The sequence below is a fragment of the Rhinopithecus bieti genome, unplaced genomic scaffold, assembly GCF_001698545.2.
Source record: "Rhinopithecus bieti isolate Rb0 unplaced genomic scaffold, ASM169854v2 scaffold_13262, whole genome shotgun sequence".
Classification (NCBI taxonomy): Eukaryota; Metazoa; Chordata; class Mammalia; order Primates; family Cercopithecidae; genus Rhinopithecus; species Rhinopithecus bieti.
The window spans coordinates 275,592-301,866 of NW_016808004.1; the positions used below are offsets into that span (position 1 = coordinate 275,592).

The window sequence follows — 26,275 nt, forward strand, 5'->3', positions numbered from 1 at the left end:
CGCTCAGAGATTCATAATACCCATTAGCATATTAAATGCACTATAAAATGCTATAGTCAAGATATCCACTTAACTCAAGGGCTGGGCACAGTGGCTCATGCCTGTAATCCCAGTGCTGTGGGAGGTCAAGGCAGGAGGATCACTTAAGCCCAGATGGAGCCCAGTCTGCACAAGACAGCAAGACCTCATCTCTACACAAAATTGTTAAAAATTTAGCTTACAGAGAAATGGCACCTGTGGTCCCAACTACTCCAGAGGCTGAGGTGGGAGGATCGTTTGGGCTTACGACTTCAAGGTTACAGTGAGCTATGATGGCACCACTGTACTCCAGCCTGGGTGGCAGAGTGAGACCCTATCTCTAAACATCTCTGTATATCTATACATCTGCTCAACTCAGATCTTCTCAAACATATTTGACTAAAGAAAGCTTTTGTTTAAAAAAAAAAAAATCCTGCAGAATTTTGGTTCTAAGAAATAAAGTTTGGGAAATGCTGGACTAACATGCTTAAATCCGGACCAAGGCAAGGACTAGTGGGAGGTCTACACATGCCACGCTTCACAAGAATATCATTTGTCTCTTTAGAGCCCCACACTTAAATGAAAGTGAACATTTACCTCCCAGCCTGTGGATTAAAAGGTGCTTTGAGGGAATAAAACTTTCTCCAGAGGGCCTTCCTCTCCCACTGAAGGTGATCTCAGGTGTGAGTAGTGGCCCTAGCCAAAGGCCATGTCTCAAGGAAGGGGGTTGGGCACTTCAGTCCACTAGAACACCCAAAGGGCCTTGGAACCTGCGGACTCAGACTATGAGGCCACAGCCAACCGGGAGTGGGGCCGATGGAGGCCTCCTGGTCTGCTCTCTGTCACTCTTGGTGCCAAAAAAACCTAAAATGCCCCAGAGGATACAGGAGTGAGTTTATGAATGTTGGAAGAAAAATATTACAGGTGGATTTATTTATTTATTTTCTGTTCTGAGACCTTACCCTCCCAGATTCAAGCAATTCTCCTGCCTCAGCCGCCCAAGTAGCTGGGACTACAGGCACACACCACCATGCCTGGCTAATTTTTGAATTTTTAGTAGAGACGGAGTTTCATCATGTTGGCCAGGCTGGTCTTGAACTCCCGACCTCAGATGATCTGCCCACCTCAGCCTCCCAAAGTGCTGGGATTACAGGAGTGAGCCACCACACCTGGCATAGGTGGCTTCTTTTCAATGAAACATAGACATTTTTGTAATAGTCACCAGCATACTGAAAATCATAGAGATGAAAGCTAACCCTCACTGAGTCGTCATTATGTGCCAGGCAATGCACTAAGAATTTTATGTGCACTTTCTTATTTATTCATTGTAACCACCCAGCCAATGGGCACTAGGATATTCCCATTTTGCTGATGAAGAAACTGAAATACCCGGAGATTAAATAACTTGTCCAAAGCCAAGTGGCAGTGCCAGAATCTGGCAGCAGAGTTGTGATTCTAGCCCTGACCCACCTTCAAGCCATACAGCCTGTAACTGGATAGCCTTTGGCATCAGCTGGAATCCTTTTGGAGAAGGATATATTCTCTACCCATTCCTCCACCCCTTCATTGTTTTTCTGGACTTTGTCTAAATAAGTATTCAGATAATCTCCCCTCAGCCATTGTGCATATCTTTAAAACCATCGCATATGTCTCTGAGTCAGTTTCAAATTGATGTCTCCATTGTCTGCTTGTAATATCTGAAATGCACTTGAAAGACTCATATGAGATATGTAAATAAATGCCATTTGTAATTTACCCTTTTATACCTATATTGCATTTAATAAAGTCATGTGACATCATTAATGCTAACTAGTCATCTTGAACAAGGGCATAAATTAATGTGCATCTATTTACTTTTGAAAATGTCCCATTGATATTCAAACGGAGTGTAAAATTTACTTAAGTATCAACATTTCTGGTCTGTTTTTCACAGAACTCAAAAGCAAGTCAATCAGTGCTCATGGAATTTAACCATTTCCATTAGGATACCATCCCTAGGGAACAGGGAAGTGGGTTGGAATGGTGTGAGTCAACTTCTACCAATACCTGGCCTGTTGAGAGGGGTGAGGTGGTCAAGGCCCATCCCCCACCCACAAGTGAGGATCAGTGGTAGTCTTAAGAAAGACCCCAAAGGCTCCAGCCTCCAGACCAGAGTCCTTGTAATGACCTCACTCAAAAACGTGAAGAGAATGTGCCCTTCAAACTGATGTCTTTTTCTTCCCTGATCCCTAATTCCACAAGAAAGTTGCATTTCTGGAGCAATTTCCACAGTAGGATCACACTCTTTTCAACACGCTTCAAGCTGGAGTTTGCTCTCACTTTACCACTGCAGAGCTTCCAGAACAGAGCCTTCCCTCGGCCCTTCTCTGATTGTGCACAGGGACTGGCTCTGTGCGGGGCATGCAGATGCAGTGGCGCTTACTAAACAGACATGGTGGGAGAGGAGCTGGAAGCTGGAAGAGAAGCAGCCCTAGTCCTGTCTATCCACCCTGTGGAGTCTCCTTATGTACTGCTAAGTGGACGATGATAGGTGGTTGTCTTTAAAATTGGCACTTAGAGTGCTCCAAAAGTACCAGGACACCGGCGCTAAGTTAGGAGAAGGTGCTGTGACTGTCAGGGCAACTGCCGGAGACAGATGCTTAATGGAGTTCAGGATTAGAGAGCTGCCAGCGCTTTCCTTAACCACTGGCCCTTGGGTTTCCTCAGCTTTCCTTCCACTCCACATCCTCCCTCACCCACCCCTGCTCTACCTCCACATCATAGCTCTTCTCTATTCTGGGGCAGAAAGAATGAAAATGAGCCAGTTTTCCCTCTCCTCTAGAAGTTCTGGAAGATGAGGGACCAAAAGTTTCTTCAGCTGCCCAATCTGTGAAAACTTCATATATCCAATGAGGTTGGACTCAAATGGATTCAGACTTCTTCCCCGGAGTGGAAGCAGAGTTACAGAGAAAAATCCAAAGGCAACATAGCTCTCTCTGATTAGGGTGGGAGACCGCAGCCTCCCAGGCCCTCCATCCCCTGGAAGGCAGTGCTCCTTACTACGAAGGGATGGTCTGCCTGAGTACTTTCCAGGGGCTTTGAGATAGATGGGGGAAGCACAGAATCCTGGGTAGCTGGTGCCTGGAGCTCGACTGACCTTTAGCCACCAAGCAGTGGTTTGTCCAGGCTTCCCTGACCCTAACAAGGTTTTTTTTTTTTTTTTTTTTTTTTTTTGGACATAGAGTCTCACTGTGTCCCCTAAGCTGCAGTAAAGTGGCATGATCTCGGCTGACTGCAACCTCCGCCGCCTGGGTTCAAGTGATTCTCATGCCTTAGCCTTCCAGGTAGCTGAGACTACAGGCACGCATGATAAGGCCTGGCTAACTTTTTGTATTTTCAGTAGAGATGGGGTTTCACCATGTTGTCCAGGCTGGTCTCAAACTCCTGAGTTCAGGCAATCTGCCCGCCTCAGTCTCCCAAAGTGCTAGGATTAACAATACATTTTCTAATAGTAATAAGAATAATGATAATGATGACAGCAACCACAACTTCCTACTACATGCTAGGCACTTTACATATATTAACTTCAATCCTAAAAGCACTGAAAGAGAGTTATCATCACTTTCATTTTCTACATAAGAAACCAAAGCATGAACTGCCCGAGTGAGTGACTCCAGGTGGCACAGCTGGTGAGTACTAAGGACAGGTATGAAAAGCCAAGTCTCTGGTCTATTAATGACCCCCCTGTGGCCTCCGTCCTGCACATGCTTGTGCTTTCTGGTCACCCCCATGGTCTGTCTGAGAGATGCTAGGCCACTGTGGTGATCATATTCAGATGTCAGAGACTTTTGCCTACACCAGTGACCATGTAGAAACACATCTGTCAAAAAGAACAGTGGGAGTGATGGGCTGCTTCCCTGCCTACTCCCTCTGTGAGGTGGGGCTGGTGCTGCCCAGGGCTCCATGTACCCCAAGATGCCCTAAAAGTTGCAAAGGGGCTCTTGTCCCACCTTGCGTCAGGCTACAACAAAGGAGAAGTAAACCAAGGGACGTCCTTCATGGGGCCGAGGTGGGTTCTGAGTCCTGATCACACCTGCACTGCTCCATTACCCCCATCCTCAGAGAGTCCTTCTGCCTTCTACAGCCGGTTCCGACATCTGAGAGTGGGGTGCATCACTTTTTACTGGGAAGTCAAGACGATGAATAGTATCTCTTCCTCTCACAGAGAGCTCCCTGTTCCTCATTGGAAGAGGGGGCTGGGGAAGGCATTGCAGAAGGAGCTGAACCCTGGATTCAAGCTTGGCTCCTCTCCCAAACTGCTGTTGAATCTGGATGACCTGCTCCCTCCTCTGGGCTTCAGTTTCCACACTGATCGCAGAAGGAAAGTGCAGTAGGAGTGTGTTGCACCAGATAAGCCAGCAGCATTTTCCAGGCCTAAGGTTTTAGGGTGCAGTGGACAATTCAGCACCTACTGACTGTAGGAAATGAGGGAGGGAAGTCACTTCCCCTCTGGTTCCTCCATTTCTGCTGCGGTAAAATGGAGACATCCTGTACCTTGACCAAGAATGAAGTGGAAAGTGGGACTATCTCAATAATGACATTCTGGAACCTTCAGAAGCTGTTCCAGACAAATGGGAAGGCTCTCACCTGAGTGAAATTGGGTAAAACACTGAGACAGCTTTTCTGTTTTTGTGAACGTCTGAGGTGGCTCCATTTCCTGTCACTCATTCCTCAGCCCTGTGCTTCAACTTCGCTCTCACAGGAGCTATCAGACACAGGCCAGCCTGGGTGCCAGGAGCAAACGTCCACATGGTCTTGTCACCGTGTCAGCCATCCAAACACTAACTGGAGTGTACAGCTTGGCCCCTGCAGGGGCAGACAGGATGGCAGAGAGACGGCTGCATCACCATCCAGTGCACCTCACGTGAGACATGCCCACAGACCCAGTGTTGAGAATAGGAATTATTTTCGCAGGAGCCCAGCACCTTTGGCTGGAGACAGTATCTTCACAACAGCATCTTCTACCAAATCAATGTCTATAGACCTCCCAGACTGCTAGACTTCACGTCACCTCCCTCAGAACATCCTGGGAGGCAGGGTGGAGACAGGGATGGACACTGAGGCACAAAGAAACAGTAATGACTCCTTCATCACATGGGGGTCCCTGGTGGAGGCACCATCCACTTCAGGGTCCCAAGCCTCAAGCGATGCCACCCTTTCTTAGACCATGGTACCACCTCCCCATTGAACTATGGCTCCTTCTGAAGCTCACAGCATGGTAAAAAACAATCACGATGCCTCCTCTCACTTCTACCCTCCAGAGAGGCTAGCTTCACCATCTTTCAATTTCACAACCCCAAACAAAGAACTTGCAAATAAATAGAAGAAGGAAAGGGACAGGACAACATGGACAGGCCTCCCCTTCTCCTCTTGTATGCCCATCTGACCTCTCTATTTGAAAATGCAACCCTTTTGCCCCCACAAGGATCCTGACTCTACTTAATCCACTTGATTTCCTTTTCCTGGAGTGTTTATCACCATAAATAGTCTCTGATTATTTCTTAGGTTGGTTCCTTCTTCGCTGCTTCCTTTTGCTAAAATCATAGGGATATGTCACTGTTTCTTCATGGTTGTATTCCCAATGCCTTGACTGGTACTTGGCACATAGTAGGAGGGAGCTTAAAGAATGTTTGTTTTGAAAAAAACTTTATTTTTATTTATTTGTATTTTTAGAGAAGCCATCTCCCTCTGTTGCCCAGGCTGGAGTGCAGTGGCGTGACCATGGCTCACTGCAGCCTCAACCTCCTAGGCTCAAGTGATCCCCCTGCCTCAACCTCCTGAGTAGCTGGGACTACAGGTGGACACCACCACATCTGGCTAATTTTCAAATTTTTTGTAGAGATGGGGTTTTGACATGTTGCCCGGGCTGGTCTCAAACTCCTGCCCTCAATAAATCCTTCTACCTTGGCCTCTCAAAGTGCTGGGAATACAGGTATGAGCCACAGTGTCCAGCTAATTAAAAAAAAAAAAAATTAGAGACAGTGTCTCTCTATGTTGCCCAGGTTGGTCTGTGTTTCCTGAACGAATGAATGAATCAGGCCTGAGTAATATGCTATAAAGCAAGGTGGCCCTCGCCACTTCACTACTGGTTTATGCTGGAAGGAGCCAGGCAAGGCTGCCATCCTGGGCAATGCCTATGGGCAGGGGACTCACCTCCAGGCCCACCTCCTCAGACCCCACAGGATCCGCATCCTGCTTTATAGCAAGGACTTGAGCACCAGCAGCTCAGAAGGACAGGCTGCAAGAGTCCCCCAGCACCTGGAAGCAGATCCACTGTGAAGAGGAGTCAGTAAAACAAAGGACATCATAAAAGATGGCTTTGGTCCAAACATGGCTGAAACAGATCCCCAAAGCAGAAATGTGTGTTTGAGGCTTCTGGCTTCCAGGCAGGCAAGGGCTGGTATGTGGAGAGGCAGCGACATTGAAATTCACTGAGAAATCTGCCACTTCCTCTGGGCCTATCAAAGAAGATACTCGCCTTGTCTGGGGGACAGCTGCTTCTCCCCTGGTGGAGGTCACTCCAGGGCACCCAAGAACAAGGACGGTCCCAGCTTTGCCACCTCATCTTCTCATTTATCTGCCTCACTGACATTTCCTCTCACCTCCCTCCCATTGGCTTGGCAGGTTTTTATCACATTGGTTTCAGTGTGTATAGACATTCCCTCGGGGTTACTGGAATTTTAGTAAATACACACCACACTCATATACAGGCATGCACACACAAAGCAAGAAGGAGGCTAACAGAGACACACAGACAGGGACACAGGGGAAGGGGTGGGTGTGCATGTGCACACACAGCAGAGAAAGATTCAGAATCATGCAGAAGAAAAGAGAGAGAAATGTAACATGGCTCTGAAAGAGACAGTTAAATCATGACAAAATGACACTGACACTTCACAGTGCACACTCATACACACTCCAAGCAGAAGTGTACACACAACACAGCACTTGCTGCACGAGCTCACAGAGGGATCCACGCATCCGTGATAAGAGAAACCATATCCAGCCTGCAGAACTATGTAATTTGCAAATAATCTAATAGCTAACGTTTGCTGAATGTCCTTTCTGACCTAAGCTCTTTTACCTGGAATATCTCATTGAATCCTCGCTCACTCCAGGAGATCAATACTGTTTACTAAATCCCCATTTCACAGGTGCACATGGAGGCTGGAGTGACCTGAGCTGGCCTCTGTCTTCAGCTGCCTCACTCACCACTTTGCCCTTTCTCCCCTCCTGGCAGCCCGTCCGGTGTCCTCAAAAACACAAGTCACCTGCCCGTCTCTGGCCTCTGTGCTTGCTGTTCCCTCCACCTAGACCACTTCTCCCCAGACAGTCCCCTCGCACCACTTCACTCTCTTCTGCTTTTTGCTCAAAAGTTCCCTCCTTGGAGAATTTCCCTGACAACTGTCTTTAAAAGAGCACTCACCACCACTCTTCTGGACATCACCTTATTCCACCTGAGTTGGTTTAATTTTTCACTCTGTTCACTATTACCTGATCTAAGCCATTCATTCATTCCCTCATTCTCTCATTCACTAGCTCTCTCTCTGCCCAGAATGTAAGGCCTATAAGGATAAGGACTTTGACTGTATTGCTCCCCATGGAATTCCTGGTAACCTAGAAGAATGCTTGGCTCAGAGCAGGTGCTCCGTAAACATTTGTTGAATATTGAATGAAAGAGGTGCTGAGGGAATGGGTGACAGAGCCAGAAAATGTGTAGCATTTGTGTGCAGAGATATGCACATATGTACACACACACAGAGACACACACACACACACACTCCATTCTCTACCTCCATTAGTCATATAATCCTTACCCTGCCTGTCAAGAGCTGGCCATTCATTCATCCTCTTTACCATCCATTCATCCTACCACATGCCAAGAGCTGGCCTCTTTCAGCATATGGAATGAGGAACACTGTAACCCAAGGAGAGTTTGTTTATTTATTTATTTATTTTTTGAGTCAGAGTCTCACTAGGTCACACAGGCTGGAGTGCGGTGGCGTGATCTGAGCTCACTGAAACCTCCGCCTCCCAGGTTGGAGTGGTTCTTCTGCCTCATCCTCCCAAGTTGTTGGGATTACAGGTGCGTGCCACCAGGCTCAGCTGATTTTTTGTATCTTTAGTAGAGATGGGTTTCACCATGTTGGCCAGGCTCGTCTCAAACTCCTAACCTCAGATGACCTGCCCGCCTCGGCCTCCCAAAGTGCTGGGATTGCAGGCCTGAGCCACCACACTCGGCCCCAAGGAGAGTTTCAAACAGCAGTGGGGAGTCAAAGTTAGTTGATCTCTCCGGATACTTCTTTAACTATGGATTCATTAACTATTTCACAACTACTAAAATATGATGTGAAATATTTCCCCTGACTGTCAAATGCCTTTTTTCTGCACTCTGTGTCCCCCAGTGTGGTATCATATAAATCAGAGGGAGGCTGGAGGTGGCAGAGACCAGCATCTCCATCCACAAAGAAACTAGGGACAAGAAGGGATGAAGGAGTGTTTAGAAGAGAGAGCAGCTGCTGCCCACCAAATGATAAAGAGGAACATTCCTCAGGGACAGAGGTAACACCCTAGAGCTTGCTGGGTTGCTGACTGAATCACAGTTATCTGGTTCTTAACAAAACTCAGAATCCTGCTATCTCTATTTAAGTCTTTAGGCATCATCTCCAGGCAGGAGGTCCCAGCCTCACCAAAATCAGAGTGCTTTCAAAGAAAAGTTGCTCTTCATCAAAAAGAGATGAAGTCCAAAGCTCATTCACTCATATCAACTCTACAAGAATATACCCGGCCCCTTCTCTGGATGAGGTCTTCCTCTACCTGCTAGACACAAGAGAGACAAGGTCCCTGCTCCCCAGGAACTTATATGCTAATGCATATAAGTGGGAAATAAACAGGTAATTTTCATACTGTGGTGGGCAGCAGAAGTGAGTAAACAAAAAGACTTAATAGGAAGAAGTCAAGATGCCAGGATGAGGGACATTTATGTAGGGTGGCCAGTGGAGACCTCTCTGAGGACACAATATTTGAGCAAAAACCACAGGCATGAGGAGGAACCAGCCACAGGAAAAGCCAGAGAGTTGTCACAGCAGAGGAAACAGTGAGCATGCAAGTTCTGCAGCAGGAAGGAGCTAGGCTCAGGGACAGATGGAGGCCTGTTTGCTGGTGCACAGAGAGCCAGGGGCCAGGGCCACAAAATGAGCTTGCAGAGGTGGAGAGGAGCCACAGGATGGGTCTGAGGGCCATGCCAGGAGCTTGGGCCTTACGCTGAGAGTGATGAGATGCCCCTGATGGTAGGAGGGGTCCATGAACACCCATTCTGTTAACTTGGAAAGCAATCACAAGCCTCCTGATTCAGTTGCTCATCTCTGCTCTCTCTTTACCTGTTGTATTAGCCCGTTTTCACGCTGCTGATAAAAACATACCTGAGACTGGGTAATTTATAAAGAAAAAGAGGTTTAATGAACTCAGATTTCCATGTGGCTGGGGAGATGTCACAATCATGGCAGAAGGGGAAAGGCATATCTTATATGGCGACAGGCAAGACAGAATGAGAGCCAAGCAAATATAAAACCATCAGATCTTGTGAGATTTATTTACTACATGAGAACAGGAAGGGGGAAACCACCCCCATGATTCAATTACCTTTCACCAGGCCCCTCCCACAACACTTGGGAATTATGGGAGCTACAATTCAAGATGAGATTTGGGTGGGGACACAGCCAAGCCATATCACCTATCATTGTATTGAACACAACACCAGGACCAAAAGGTCCTTTAGGCCACTGCCCTGCTGCAGATCCCAAAAAGATCAGAGAAGAAAGAGGCTGGTATGTAAGAATGGACAGCATAAAGCACACCATTTTCTACCACCGCTTTTTTATACAGTGATCCCTGTTAGAAAATGTGTCCTTCAATCCAATATAAACCTCTTGGATTATCATCCAGATTGCCACCCTACCATATGTTAGGACACTCTTCCACTAAGATCTGGGAATACAGATGCTAGTATGTTTCATGGTAGATTTTAGTCTTCAGTTATAGGAGCAGCCAGAGCAGCAGAATTGAAACCACAGCTCTCTTGAGCCCAGATCCATTCAGTCACTCATTCAACAAATGTGTATTGAGTATTTATTAGGTGTCAGTGCTGTTCCGGGGGTCTGTGATACACAAGTAAACTAAAAAGACTAAAAAACAAAATTTATATTCTCATGGAGTTTACATTTTAAATGAGGAAGACATATAATACAGAACAATTATAAGAATCATATAGCAAATAAGAAGAGACTAAGTGCGATGGATAAAAACAGACCCAGGAGAGGAGATTGGGAGTTTATGAGTGTGGGTGGAAAGCAATCTAGTGTTTTACCTGTAGTACTCAGGGGAGGCAGATACCTGCAGAGAATTCCAGGCAAAGAGGAACAACCAGGACAAAGATTCTGAAGCAGGAGCCTGCCATATTGCAGAAGCATCACAGAGGACATCTCTGTGTCCAGGGCACTTTCTCCCACCCTGGCCCTGCAGAGTAGGGGAGGTGGGAGAGTGGCAGGTGATGAGCTTGGACATCTCATGAGGACAGAGCATATAAGGCCTGGTGGGTCTTCACAGGCACTTTGGCCATTGAAAGGATTTGAACAGAGGAATGACACTATCTAACTCAAACTTTTGAAGATTAACTGCTGCATGGAGAAAAGACTGGAAAGACAAAGGTGGAAACAGAGAGAATAGCTGGAGGGCTATTGCAAATATTCAGGCAAGAGACCATGGGGGTTCAATCCAGGTAGGTAACAATGAAGTGGTGAGAAATAGCCATATTCTGGAAATATTTTTGTAGAGTCTGTAGAATTTCCTGACACACTGGATGTGGGGTAAGGGATAAAGAAAGGAATCAAAGATAACTCTAAGATTTTTAGCTTGAATGGCATAGTTGCCATCATCTGCCATCATCCCTATCATCTGAGTTAGAGAAGACTACAGGTGAGGAGTGCTGGGAAGGTCGATGAGGAATTTGGCTTTAGACATGTTAAGTGAAGATATCTACCAGATGTCCAAGTGGAGATGTCAGGCAGCAGTTGGATATGTGGCACTGGGGTCCATTCTAACAGGCTGAGGAATTTTCTCCCCACACTTCTTTGAGTGACCTATACACAGTAACTCCACCATCTCCAATGCCAGGGTCATCATCTAACACATTTTCATTATAGGACTGACTCAGAGATTGCAAAACCACTGCTCTTCACCTGTTTTTGTGAACAAAGTTTTATTGGCAGATAGTCGTCCCCATTTGTTTAGATGTTATCTATGGCTGCTTTTGTGTTACAACAGCAAAGTTGAATAATGGCAACAGAAACCATATGGTCAACAAACCCTACACTATTCACTATCTGACCCCTTAGAGAAAAAGTCTGTTGACCCCTGGACTAACTCATTGGTATGTAATGTTGTTAACTCACATCTTTCAGGAATATTTAGGTCTTCACTTCACGTGAAGAAAAAAAAAAATAACGATCTGAAAGTTACTAGATGTGTTTCTTGTGTTATTTGAGCTCTTTGATAGAAGAAGATTATCATGATTATCTTCATTTTACAGATGAGAAAAGTGAGACTCAAAGAAGCTGATTGACTTGTCCAGGGTCATCAGCCAGTGGAGGATAGGTCTGGGTCTTGAATCTAGGTCTTCAGACATCAAAACCCAAGCTACAGCCAATATATCAGTGGTTCCCAAAGCAACACACAGATAGATTTTGTGTGGATGCAGACACGGAGTTTTAATAATTTTAATAGTTCTGTTTGATTTGTAAGTACATTAGTCATATTATATATGACTGACGTGTTAGATCCATAATAATACTATTTAAGAGACAGTTAAAGTAGGTATCCAAGTTGAAACCATAAGTTAAAACAAAAACATAATGTAAAATAATAGGACAGGGCAAAAGTCATGACAGTGACGTAACGGGCTAAATTGTTTCTCCCCAAAACTCACACATTGAAGCCCTAACCTTCAGCACTTCAGCATATGGCTGTATTCGGAGATGGGTTCTTCAAAAAGGTGTGTATCAGTCCGTTCTCACTCTGCTAATAAAAATATACCTGAGACTGGGTGATCTATAAAGGAGAAAGGTTTAATGGACTCACAGTTCCACATGGCTGGGGAGGCCTCACAATCATGGTGGAAGGCAAATGAGGAGCAAAGCCATGTCTTACATGGCAGCAGGCAAGAGAGCATGTGCAGGGGAACTCCCCTTAGAAAACCATCTGACCTCATGGAACGTATTCACTGTCATGAGAGCAGCATGGGAAAGACCTGCCTGCATGATTCAATTACCACCCACAGGGTCCCTCCCATGACACAAGGTAATTATGGGAGCTACAATTCAAGATGAGATTTGGGTGGCACACAGTAAAACCATATCAAGGTGTTTATGTTACAATAAGGCTGATAGAAAGAGGCCCTAATCCAATCTGACTGGTGCTCTTAGAAGAAGAGGTGAGTAGGACACACAGAGAAACACCAGGGCTTTGCTCCCAGAGGAAAGGCCATGTGAGGACATAGTGAGAAGGTAGCCATCTGCAAGCCAGGGAGACAGGCCTCAGAAAAAACAGCCCTGCTGACACTGTGATCCTGGACTTCCAACATCCAAAGCTGGGAGAAAACAAATTTCTGTTGTTTAAGCTCCCCAGTCTGTGCTATTTTGTTATGGCAGCCCTAGCCAATGAATATGAGTGATAGATTACTGACACACAGGAGGTGCTTCCTTTATCTGAACTTCTCTCTTTCCGTCTTACTCTCTGTGGCAGAGAGTAAGATCAGGCTGGTTTGTTTGTGCTCATCACAGACAACCTGGGAAGCAGGGAGTGGGTTCAATCCCACCCTTACTCTCTGTGGCAGAGAGTAAGATCAGGCTTCAGTTAGTCTTTCAGTTACTTAAGTTTGAGCTTTGAAATTAACTGAAGCAATAGGTTATTTGTGTTGGCACCTTTCTCTATCAATTCTGGTTCAATGAAGGCACTGGGGACTCATTCATTAAAAAATTATGAGGGGCCTATTACATGAGATTTAGGCTGGCAAGGCATGGGATGCTCTCAAGCTGCTGGTGGCAACAGAGACAAGGAAGTCATCATCACAGCCTGGTCTGACAAGGGCTACTACAGACTTGTCTAACTGCAGGCCAGGAATAACCCAATGAAGAATGTGACAGTCAAGCTAAGTTTTGAAGGACAAGGAAAAATTAGTCAGATAAGAAAGGAAAGTGCTTTCCAGGCCGCGCTGACATCATGGCCAAGCTATGCCCTTAGCCTGCAGACACGGTGTGCAAAGTGTTCTGATCCATCATGGCTGAGGGAGACCCACTACCTGAAGGAGGCTAGAATTAGTCCTGATGCCCTGGGTCTGGAAAATACCTAGGTATATTCACCAAGCTGCTTGGCCCTGAGCTCTATTCCACGTGCCCAGTCTGTCAAGCAGGCCTGGGTTCCTCATGGGCTCTCCCCTGGGACTGGATTTTTGCTCCCTGCCTACCTTGGCCTCACCTGGGCTGCTGTGCTCCAACCCAGATGGACCATCTAGAATCTCAATACCAGTCCTTGCCTGACTGTAAGCACAGTGAGTGTCTGGAAACTCCTGTCACAGAGTCCTAAAAACAAGAGTGTCTCCATTTAACAAGCACTTACTCTGTGCCAGCCATAGTTCTAAGTTTATTATATGCATATCTCATTCAATTCTTGGAACAAAACTATCTGATATTATTGTCACCTACATAGGACAGTAAAGAATGCTGAATCTTAAGGAGGTTAGGAACTTATCAGAGACTACATTTAGTAAATGAGATTTAAGATGCATGCTCAGTCATTCCAATGGCAACACCTGTGGACTTAATCATTGCACTGTTCTACAAATCTCCACCAAGAATCCACAAGTCCAGTGGAGACCACTGTCGGCCCAGGTGTTAGGGCTTTGAAATGGTCATTTGGGTGGCAGGCCAGTCTCCCCATCTGTGTGGAGCAGCCCTGGAATGGATGAATGCCCTGGCTCTATTCATTCCTGCCTTCCTTTCCAATGTGCCCATAATATGGAGCTCTCAGGGTGCCTCATTGCCAAGCCTGAATGGGTACTGACCACATTACCCATCCAAGGGGAACTAGCTGAGGACAAGGAGGTGAACAAGGATTCAGAAGGACCCCCCCAGGGAAGGAGTAATGCTCAGAATCCTGACTCAGTTCTCAGAGGGGGCTGATAACTCGTATTATCAGCTTATGGTTTTTTTTTAATTTCTCTTTATTGTTTTAGAGACGAAGTCTTGCTATATTGCCTAGGCTGGCCTTGAACTCCTGGCCTTCCAGCAATCTTCCTGCCTCGGCCTCCCAAGCAGCTGGGATTATAGGTGCAAGACACTGCACCTGGCTCCGTTTATATTTTCCATCTTTGAAAGTCCTCTTATGTTTTAAGTCCCAGGTTCAGAAATGCTGGCTTTCAGATCAGGCAAGAAATCCTGAATATTCAATGCCTTGTGAAGATCTTCTCCAGACGATTCATGCCACCAAGGAAAGCTGCTTTCCCTCAGCTCCTAGGGCCTCAGAGGTGGGCTGGGAGTGGGGAGTTTGGAAGCTGTTATAAAAGCAAGGAATGTAGACAAATGGGAAGCCTTGTGCCCAGCTGCAGGCTCCATCTTGGTAGTCTCTCCTCCCAGGAAAAAATACTCCACTTTCCACCCCACCTTGGGAATGAGACCATTCCCAAGCCGTGGCAGCCTCAACCAGGGCACAATGGATCCCAGTGTGGCTAAAGTTGGGAGAACGGGGAGTCCGACACCAAGAGAAGATGTCATCGAGCTCTTGGGGAGGGCAGAGCTCCTGTGACTGCTAAGGCATAATGCACAAGCCCCGTGGGTGGCATAATGTGGAATTCATCTCCCCCACAATGCCGAGAGGGCCCAGGCAGAACAATCCAGACTCTGTTAGCAGGGTCCTCCAGAGAGTTCAGGCCACGCTGACGAGGATGAAAAAGAGGAGAGATCCGCCCCTCATGGTTGCTGCTGCCACTCAGAGCTAACACATACATATTCATGGGCTGGAGGGACAGCTCCAGGGAACGACCCATCCTCCACAGAGGCCACAGGGCAGAGGTACGGTGGTGCTGCACCACACTTGGGGTGGGCTGTGTGTTGTGGGGTGGACCACTCCAGGCAGTGAATTAGAGGACTCCAGGAAATACCCTTAAATACATGGATGTCCAAGGTGAAACCCCTTCCTTTGCCTGCTGCAGATATATGGCTCCTGGCCTGAGCTCAGGGACTCCATAAAAACTTACTTCCTTCTCAGCTCAGTTTGAGAACCAAGCCCAGGTTTTCTACTTCCTACTCAGCATCAGTAAACCTGCACCATATCTGTTCGTCTCAGGCAGGCTCCGTGGCACTTGCTGGAGTTTCTACAAAGAGTTGTATGTACACACAAAAGTTCAGGCCGTGCCCTACCTCATCGTATCTCACCACACAGACTCTGTTTTCTGGGTCCTGACCATGGTGTTCCCTTAACTAGGCTCTTCTGGCAATAAATCCTTGCCTCCCACAGGCTTCTGGGGGCCAGGAAGGTGACTTTGGTATGAGATCACATTTTGTATAGGGAAATCTGGACCCACAATTTGGACATCTGTATGATATTTCTTCAAAAGGAAGCAAATGTTGGCCCTGAACCATGATTTTGAAGTTAGTGGATTTGTTCTAGAGTCTCCAATATTTTGATATTTTAAACATTTCTTTCCTGTTTCAGAACACCAAGCCTCAGTCCCCAGGCAGCAAAACTGAAAAGATACACACTGCGCCAAATAAATCAAATCACCTCTCTGCAGCTGGCCTCCTAAGGTTTGTACTGAGCCACAGGCTAGTATTTAGCTGTAAGACAAACATCTAGCAGAGCCCAAAGAGCCTTACCTGCCTCTCTGACATGATGTAGAGTTGCTCGTGGTCCTTGGAGAAGGCCATATCCCGGAGGACTGGGCCAGGATCCACCACCTGCACCGTCTCATACTGGAGAGCATTGCCCCTGGGTCCATCCACCCGGATCTGTGGAGAAGAGGAGGAGAGTCAATGTGAGTTCAGATCCTGCCCTGCCCTCAGTCAAACTTCAGCCAGAGAACCTGTCAACAGCCGAGGGAGAGGGCATGAGTTCTGTCTCTACAGTGCTCACAGGCTAAAGCCAAGGAGTGTAGTGACATAAGCTCACCAAGGGCCACAGGATGGGAGTGGCAGAGAGGGAAGCTGGGGACCAAGCTGGGCTTCACCAAGAATCCAGTCTTGATCTCCCTGGTTCCCTCTGCCTCAGGCTCAAGCATTTGATGCCTTTCTTGCCGGTCTTCGGAGAAAAAGATGAGGCTCTGAGGCTTGGAGGAACAACATGTAATTGAAGCTGCCTCAGATCAGAGTGTCACCCTGCATTGGAAAGGCGATATTATTTGCTGCATTTGTTAGCAGAAAAACATGTCAGTGTAAGGAAGGGAACTGCTACCCAGATGTCATTGCTGTACCTTGAAGGGGAACTAGGCAGGGGGCCAACCCCAAAGGTTTCACACTAAGGGTCTCTTTTTGGCATTGAAATAGTGGCTTATACTTATAACATTAGGTCCTGAAACCTTCTAGAGATTTTGTTCACGTCCCCACGGAAGGGGATGAGGGAATTACAGGAAAATGTGCTTCAGGCATGAGTCATCCACAACCTTCTGCAAACACTCAGCTGAGTAGATCTTCCCCGGCCATCCACAAGTTCTTCCTAGAAATGCTGGGACAGCTTAGAGACAATGGAAAGAAGACTTCTGCCCACTAACCTAGAAAAGACATGAGCTTTACAACCCTACATGATGCTCGTCTGGCCTCTGGATGTTGGCCAAGGTCTCTGGAACCATCCTGTGTTTGAATGCATAGACCCAACATGACCACTGCACAGTGAGTGCTAATAACACCACTCCCATAAATCAGGAACAAATACTATTGAGAGTGTGGTTAGGCGAGAGCTAGGGCATCACCACACTTCCCTGCCACACACAGGACTGTAAGATACACATAGTGTAATTTTAGAGATTTCAACAATAAAGCTAAGGAAAAAGAATATATTCCAAATATTCCCATTAGGCACTCTTATTTTAATTTTAATGTGTAATTTTAACCTCTCACAAGATCAAGGAGAATAAAAGAGGCATTCTGAGGAACTAAATTACAGAAAGAACACCACATTAATGACAACTGACCACACCAGGTCCCCCAGAAGGCTCCCACCTTTCATTTCTCTTGAGTCCATGAACTCTAATATCAGGTTATTTTGTGGTTTATTTGCTTGATTTTAGGTTTGTTCTGGACTCTGATTTTTAAAATTTCCTTTTAAGTGTTATTTTTAAGCTTCGTGGACATCAGGTACTGGGAGATGGTTGTGCACATAATTCTCTATTGGTGTAATCCTCTCAATCCCGTGGGTTTAATGTTCATTCATCACGGCTCATGTGCCCCTCCAGCATCCATTCCACCCTCTCCCACCTCTTGGGTGGGATTGAACCCACTCCCTGCTTCCCAGGTTGTCCATGATGAGCACAAACAAACCAGCTTGATCTTACTCTCTGCCACAGTGATTAAGAGAAAATAGGTTCGAGTCAATCAACATGAATCAGAGCAAAGCAGGGACTCATGGTAGAGAGAAGAGACCGTATTTCCTAACTCTCAAAGGGGTAAAATGAACTTGGAGCTCAAAGATCTGTGGGCAGCCCTCTCCTAACAAGGAAGGGAGCTGGAACCAGGGCAGGTCAAGCACAGAGACGGGAAAAAATTGGTCTTTGGTGACATTGCTGAGCCACTGAATCAAAGTAACCCCAAAGCCTGCCTGACATTGGGACTTTCTAGTTACTCCAGATATTTTCTTTATGTTAAAGTAATACAAAGGGTTTTTTTTGCAACATCAAAAGTCCTAACAGATGCACTGATAATAGATGAGAAAAATGATACCCAGGTACATTAAACAACTGGCCTGTGCAATAAAATCTGGGGAGATAATTAGAATTCAGTTTGACTCTGGAAGTCCATGCTTTTCCTACCACCAGTTACATGACAGTCCTTGCTCCCAGAGGGTTTCCCATGTGTCTCCCAGTGGCGGCCACCTAAAGGCAGGGGGCTGAGGTCAGGGTCTGTCTCTAGTCTCTACAATTCCTGAGACTTTCTCTAGTCATTCTCGATTTTGGTGCCCAAACACTTGAGCTTGACAAATATTTATTCTAAAAAAGAATAAATAAATAAATGTAGTTCAGATTCTCCTTTGCTAATTTCCCATTAAGCCCATGAAAACAACAGTTAAAGGAGTCATGGTTAATGTTTAAAATGGAAATGCCTCTGATTCCCAGAGCCCTCCTTCTTCTGTGCCCATCCCCAAGCCACCAGATGTCCACGCTGGCCAGGTCCTTTCCTAATCTGGATGAAACAGGAATTTGTGCAAAACCAATTGGGATTACCACCCAAGTCTGACTGTGCAATGATGGCCTTGGCCCCTGGCCCAGCCAAGCTTCATCCCCAGCTGGGAGGTGCCCCTGGAGCAGAAGCAGAGAATGATACTGAATGCCCTGGCTGGTCTCCAGCCCCCTCAGGCCACCGTCGGCCAGAGCAGGCTCCCCGGGGGAGTGCTGGCGGAACTAAGCCCCATCCAGTGCCCCTTGGCCTGATCCCCAAATGAAATTACATTCAGTGCCTGAGCAGTCTCCTTTATCTTTCGACTCCAACTTCCCTGCTCCTGAGGATGAGGGGTTTGCTGGGTGTGGCTGGACATCAAAGGAAACCAGATGACTTGGGGGAGGGACAGAGGGGTGGACGAGGAAGCACCAATTGGACAAGTTTCCATAGGCCTGGCCTTCTGCAAGGAGGCTGGATGCAGCTAAGTCCCCACCCTCTGCACTCTGCCAGTGGGAAATATGTAATTGGAAAGGCTCCTTCTCTCTTTTCCCACCTCACCCTCCAACAACTTTTCAGAAAACCAAAGAAAAGCATTATTTATTCATCTGTTGAAAAAATTCACACAGGACATGGATAAAGGAATTTATGGTGGAATTTACTGAATGTTTGACGGGCAATCCAAAAATTTAGATAGAATGGACCAGCTGCTGGCTCTTGGACCCTTAACATAGACAAATAGAACAAAAGCTGCTATTTATTGAGTGGCCACTATGGGTCTGGGACAATGGTAGGCATTTTACATATATTTATTTTCTTATTTAAATCTCAGAACTCAGTAAAGTAAGCATTAATATTGTCCCCATTTACAGGTGTGGCACGAAAAATGTTAAATAACTTGATTAAGGTCACACATCTGGCGGATGGCACAGGCTGCACCCATACCAGGGTCTGATTGATTCCAGTGGTCATGCTTCTATGAGTTCACACACTACACCAAAGGCTCACACTGAACCCGGCACTATTGTTTATGTAAACCTGCATTCCTTCAAGACGTCAAAGGAGTTGATTTTAAACAAGCATCACCCCAGGGGTGCTGGAGGAGCCATGTCTTTATCTACTGCAGTTTTTCTGGGAGAGAAACCTGCATATGAATGAAGATGCTATTGTAAATTTTCTAAATAATGATCCCTTATATTTTTGCTTTATACCTTGCAAAGCATTCTTAAATAACACTGTCTCAGCTGATGGTTGTAACATTTTTATGATGTTGATTGCCAGAATAATCATTCTCATCTTCCTGATGAAGCAGCTGAGATGGAGGCTGTTCTGTGACTTGCCCCAAGTTCGATGATAAACCAATGGCATATAAGACTAGAATCCAGGTCTCCTGATTCCTAGCTCAGTGCTTGTCTCTTAGCTATTTAGATTTTCCAGAAGCCTTTGACAAGGTTCCACATGAAAAGGTATTTAAAAATAATGAGTCTCCGTGGGACTTCGGGCAGTTTGGCCATGGAGAGAGAGAACTGACTCAGAGACAGGAAAAGACAGGTTTGTGCATGGAGAAGTAACTAGTGTTTTGACTAATCTCATTTAATATTTTTTATAAATGGCCTGGAGGAGGCAGCAGGAAAATGTACAAATGATTGTAAACTCTTTGGGACAGCAAGAAGTCCAACAACAAAGGTGAACTACAAAAAAAATGGTCCACCCTCTGCAGGGCTGACAGTTGCCACGTGGGCAAATAGCCCTGGGACCATGAGTCTCCCAAGGAAGAGGTCATGCCTGCTGTACTCAGCGCAATCCCTGATACGTGGTTGGTGCTTAGTAAGTAATTACTGAATAAATGTAAAACAACCACAGTCTCTAATATCTGAGCTGCTAGTTATAATCGAGGTAAGAGTCAGGATTGAGGAAGGGATCAAAGCCACCATTTACTACTCCCAATACTCAGGCAGCCAAAAGGCCAACAAAATGGTAGGTAGCATTTAAGTAAGATTTCATAGAAAACAGACTAGCAGAGCATCATCTTGGTCAAGTTCACCTGAACATATGAGATCACATTCAGTTCACCCCTCATAAGGTAGGAACACAATCCAGATGCCTGCAACTCAAGAACAGCCTAGGAAAGACAACCCAAGCCAGAAAGAAATAGTTGAGATGAAAGGAGACACACTGACCAGTGACCATGGTTCAGTCATCAATGCAGAGGACACCCCAACACTTACAACATGACAGCTTGAACAAATTAGATTTCTTTTTTTGTTTGTTTGTTTTTGTTTTCAGACAAATTCTTGCTCTTGTTGCCTAGGCTGGAGTGCAATGGCACGATCTCAGCTCACTGTAACCTCTGCCTCCTGGGTTCTAGCAACTCTCCTGCCTCAGCCTCCTGAGTAGCTGGGATTACAGTCACCTATCCCCACGCCTGGCTAATTTTTGTATTTTTAGTAGAGACGGGGTTTCGCCATATTTGCCAGGCTGGTCTCAAACTCCTGACCTCATAATCTGCCCGCCTCAGCCTCCCAAAGTGCTGGGATTACAGACGTGAGCCAGCAGGCCTGGCCTAGATTTCTTATTTTACATAGTATAGATACTTGTGGATCACCTAAATAATGAGAAAGGATGAAAACAGAAGTTGATTTTTTTTTTTTTTGGTAGAAAATGTAAAGAAACTGGCCGGACGCTGTGGCTCAAGCCTGTAATCCCAACACTTTGGGAGGCCAAGGTGGGCGGATCACCAAATCAAGAGATTGAGACCACCCGGGCCAATATGGTGAAACCCCGTCTCTACTAAAAACACAAAAATTAGCTAGGCGTGGTCGTGGGCGTCTATAGTCCCAGCTACTCAGGAGGCTGAGACAGGAAAATCACTTAAATCCGGGAGGTGGAGGTTGCACTCAGCTGAGATGGTGCCACTGCACTCCAGCCTGGTGATAGAGCGAGAGGCACATTCGGTGTTTGGAAGATGTTAATCTCTGAGGATGACACTAAGGAGGAAACCACACCCTGATCCTGTGTGTCCTTTGACAGAACGACACATCCCACACCCACCATGCATCTGATGAATGCCCATTGTTCCAGGGCCTCTCCTTCTGGAGAGGAGAGGTGGTAAGTGCCAGCCCTGCCTTCCAGGAGGCCTGTCTCCTGGAGGGCTCAGATTTCACACAAATAATGCCCAGTGGCAAATGTTATGGCAGAGGGGTGTTCAAAGGCCTCTCTTTGTTCTTCTCAGGAGATCTGGCCAACTGGAGTTTAACCAGGGATGATGAGCCCAGCTCCAGGTGAGGCTAGTGGGCAGGCAGCGTCATGACCTAGAACTACCAATATGGCGCTGCCAGTGATGAGAGCTTGACTAATACAACACATAACAGGTAACATGAAATTTACTCAAAGCCACCTTAGGGGACGAAATCTTTTACATCAGTAGGAAGACTGATCTGAAGTAGCAAAATTAGCAGGACTAATAGATTTCACAAAGTCGTAACATACTGACAGGAGGGTTAGAGTAAAAATTGGAAAAAGGGTGTCCAAGGGGAAGAATTTGATCATCTTTCTGCACCATCATCTTGAGGAGAGAGAGAGAGAGAGACTAGAGCAGATCAGAGAACCACTGTGTCCTCTGTGGTAGGGAGGGGTGCCCCTGCAGGCCTTGCCTCAGCCCCAGTAGAATGTTCCGGAACAGCACTAGACAATGGAAGACAGTATAAGCCACAAATGTGGGTCACATATGTCATTCAGAATTTTCTAGTAGTGGCCAAATTTTAAAAAACAGCTAAAATTCCCAGCACTTTGGGAGGCCGAGGCGGGCAGATCATGAGGTCAGGAGATCGAGACCATCTTGGCTAACATGGTGAAACCCCATCTCTACCAAAAATACAAAAAATTAGCCAGGCGTGGTGGCGGGTGCCTGTAGTCCCAGCTACTTGGGAGGCTTAGGCAGGAGAATGGCGTGAACCCAGAAGGCGGAGCTTACAGTGAGCAGAGATCGCACCACTGCCCTCCAGCCTGGGCAACAGAGTGAGACTCTGTCTCAAAACAACAACAACAACAACAACAACAACAAACAGGTAAAATTAATTTTCATAATATGTTTAATCTGACCCAATATACCCCAAATATGATCATGTTAGCATGTCTACAAGAATAAAAATTATTAAAATTATTATTGAGATATTTTACCTGCTTTTCCTCATACTAACTAAACCTTTGCCTCCTGAGGTGCATGTTACACTTACAGCACAGCTCAGTTTGGAACAGCCATGTTTCAGGTGCTTCCTGTGTGGCCAGAGGCTACCATATTGGACAGCACAATTCTAGACTATTCTCTTCCCTGTGTTTTGATTCTGCACTCACCAAGTGACCTTGCTAATAATTTGGTTTGGTGACTGTCCCCCTGGAGGCATGCTCCATTGAGATTTTGCAACCACCCCCAACCCCACCCGACCCTCCCTCCCCGTGTCCTCTGCTGCAATCCCTTTGTGTCTCCCAGGGACCTTTGAGCTACGGCACAGTGCAGTGTGCCCCACAGCCCTTACTTTCTGGGCATTCTTGGGCCGTATGCTCCAACAAACTGTATGGTCCCCATCAAGTCAGAATGCTGCCGCATGGGCCTCCTTCTAATCCAGGCTCATTTGATGCACCCATGCCTTCTCTTCCCACACTCTGGGCACACCTCCTATGCAGCAGGATCCCTGGTACCCCTGCTCGTGGCAGGGAACCAACCAGTCAGCCAGAATCATTGCTAAGGGAGGGGATTCTTGGGGACTCTTAACCACACCAAGTAATACTGCCCTGGGAGAGAGTGGTGATGAGTGGAACACCCAGACAGTGGTGGGCATCTGGGGCTGGGGGCAGCAACTGACTACTAATTGCATGGATGCATTTCAACATTAACAACCGGTGAGGTCACGTGAGCACTTAAGGACTGAGCATCATCTCGCCTGTGCCACACAGAAACCTCCACTACAGCGTTCAATGTGCACTGCACTACTCCACAGTACATGCAGCTTACCAAGAACACACACACACACACACACACACACCCTCTACTCTGGGTATCCAGGCATCCACATCCCCAGCTACTCAGTCCCCAGCCCGAGATCTTCCAAGGCAGCCAGACCCTTTCCTCCAGCCCCGCTGGCCCCCTGCCGATCCATCAGCAGGCACTGCCACCTATCTCCATCCCTGGCACGGTGAGTCTCTGCACTGCCAGACAGACTGCTATTGAAACATCAGCAGCATGGCCTCCTCAAAGGTCAGCCATCCAGGGAGCTCCTGGCAGCTGCTTGTTTGTTTATTGGAACATTATCTGGGCCGGGCTGTTTATTTACATCCACTGAAGGATTGAACAATAAATATAGTCTCCCAGTAGCAGGCAGATGCTTGCACTAGAGCGTTCTGGCTGCCGTCTTGCTTGGACTAATCTCCCTAATGAGCAAACAGTGCTATTCATCTCTAAAGATGCAGGCCACCTCTGCACTCTCCCTTTCCTCTATCCCTTCACATCCTCCCCAAACTTCCTAGTGGAGGTCTACACCTTTGAGATTTGGGAGCTGGACCCAGTTATAAGAATGCAAGGGTGGGGTCTTATCCAGCAAGCAGGGAAATAGAGCTGGAACTGTAGATGGAGAGGGGAACAGAGCAAACCTGGAAGCATATGTCCCAGGGCCAATCTTAATTCCCCACCTAGACCCTCAAACCTCCAACACAGAGGCACGTGGCAAACCAGCTGGTGGTCAGGACGGAAGGAGGTCATGCCTTGCCCACAGGGCCAGAGGTGGAGGGCTTATGGAGAGGTGCCCCATGTTCCAGCCATGCCAGAGCCAGAGTTAGGCCTTGAACTGCCCAGAATTGGAAGGAGATCCCTTGCAACAAAATGCAAACCAGTCAGTTTGCACAAGGGAGACCTCATCGGGGCAGGCAGGGATAGGTGAGGAGCTGAAGGAGGGAAGTAAGGGGGCCAGATTTGGCTCCTCTTAGAAGCCTTGAGCACATGACTTCAGCTCTCCTAGCTGTCCTGGGTCTCTCTCCTGGCTCTGACCTGGCTCCCAAGGAGGCAAAAGTAGCAACAAAGATCTTTGGCAAGCAATAAGTGACCAGGATCCGTATCTCTGGCACACAACAGCAGTATGATGTCTCTCAGGAGGGAGCAAACTGTGAGCCATTTGGATCATAGATATGCAGTCTACTCAGTTGCACCCACAGGTTCTAAATGATGTAGGCCTCATCACTGTCACTCCGCACCTGAAAGGAAGAATTACCACAACAAAGAATGCCAGAATCAGGCACAGGATAGGTACTCATTGTTGAATGAATGAATGAATGGCCTGAGAAGCTGATTCTGGGTCTGAGTTGCCACAGCTAGAACCAGGAGACACACACGCACACTCACAGACATGTGCGCACACACATGTATACACATGTATACCCTCTGGCTCTGAAGATGGGGCCACATCTCAGCTCAAACACAATCTCTAGAACCTTCCCTTTCTAATTCTGTGAAAAGGGAGAGAGGGCAGGTGATACAACTGTCTGGGACAAAGAGGAGCTGGGAAGGTTGCAGCAGGCTGGCAGGAAGATAGATGAGAATATGGGCATGAGGTCTGAGTATCTTGGCAACTGGCTGGTTGTGGGTTAAACGTCTTCAGAAAGGGGCCCTTCCTTGTGGAAGAGCTGCCTAGTTTGCAGGCTGGTGGACTGGAGGATTTCTCAGTTCCCATCAGACTCTCCACCAGAGGAGCTCCTCACACCCCAGGCCCTCACTGCCAATATCCCTACAACCCCACACCAAGGGCATCTGAGAATAAGACTGCAGTCATAGAAGCACCTCGCATCTTCCCTAGGGCTTTTGCTTTTTAAAATTATTCCCTCCTGCCTATCCCCTGGATTTCCAATCCCCTCTCCCCATTCTGCTTTTGCTTTTTTTCACAGCACTTGTTCCCTTCTGACGTACTGTGTCCTGCATTTATTATGATGGTTATTGTTTATGCCCTTGCTAGACCATACACACCACGGGAGCAGAAATCTTTATCAAGGGATGTATCTCAGACCCTTGAACCGTGCCACAGAGTAGGTGCTCGATAACCATTTGTTGAATAAATGCATGAATGAAAACACTCAAAGCAATCATCTTCGTGTTTCTTCAGCCGCATGGTGTAGATTTCCCCTATTTTACAGTGAGGGAACCAGTTAGGGGCTTTCCCTCACTGTAACTGGGAGATTCTACAGCAAAAGTGAAGCAGAAACTGCCCAGCCAGGCCCACGTGGCCGGTAGGTGCCCTGTTTCGCCAGCAGGGTGGACTGTTTGACGCCACATCCATGCCTTCCTGCCTTTAGTCTCAGGGCTTGGAAGGTGGGTGTAAACCCTGCTTCTGTGTTCATGCTGCTTAAGCTGCCCCAGAATAGCTCCATGAGGCACTTTGTTTTGATTTCCTGATTCCAGCCAGGAGAAAGAGGATGCAAAGGGAACTGCAAGAGTGTAAACAGTAATTAATTAGACAGGCAGCGTGTGTGCACGAATCCCGCGCCGTGTTACCAAACACTGCCGGGACAATCGGTCCCTTTGGGTCTCCCATTACACACATTCTCAGAGCCAAATAATGATTTCTATGCTGCCATTAGGAGCGTCTTGCCCTGTGATGTTCAAACCAAAAAGAAACCAGGGATAATGGCCTCCAAACCTTCCCTACCTGTTTGAGTGGTGACACAAAGAACAAGCTATGACTCCAGAAGAGAAAGATGCTGAAGAAATAAAAAGGGAAATCAATAGGACTGATATAAAGAACACACCAGGAAAAGGTTCAAAC

At 46.8% G+C, this 26,275-nt stretch overlaps 1 protein-coding gene across 8 annotated transcripts in view; it reads right to left on the bottom strand.

The window, feature by feature from the left end:
- PLXNA4 (plexin A4) overlaps nucleotides 1-26,275 on the bottom strand; it is a 523,648-nt gene that overhangs the window by 159,122 nt on the left and 338,251 nt on the right. For 7 of the 8 annotated variants that reach the window (XR_001887846.1, XM_017885083.1, XM_017885085.1 and 4 more), the window contains one exon: nucleotides 15,984-16,115. Coding sequence is in view for 7 of the 8 variants with exons in the window: in XM_017885083.1 (XP_017740572.1) it covers nucleotides 15,984-16,115 (132 nt within the window). In the remaining variant the exon portion in view is untranslated. Of the gene's footprint in view, nucleotides 1-14,615; nucleotides 14,663-15,983; nucleotides 16,116-26,275 lie in introns of those variants that run through there. The other variant, XM_017885091.1, reaches the window with a different exon arrangement.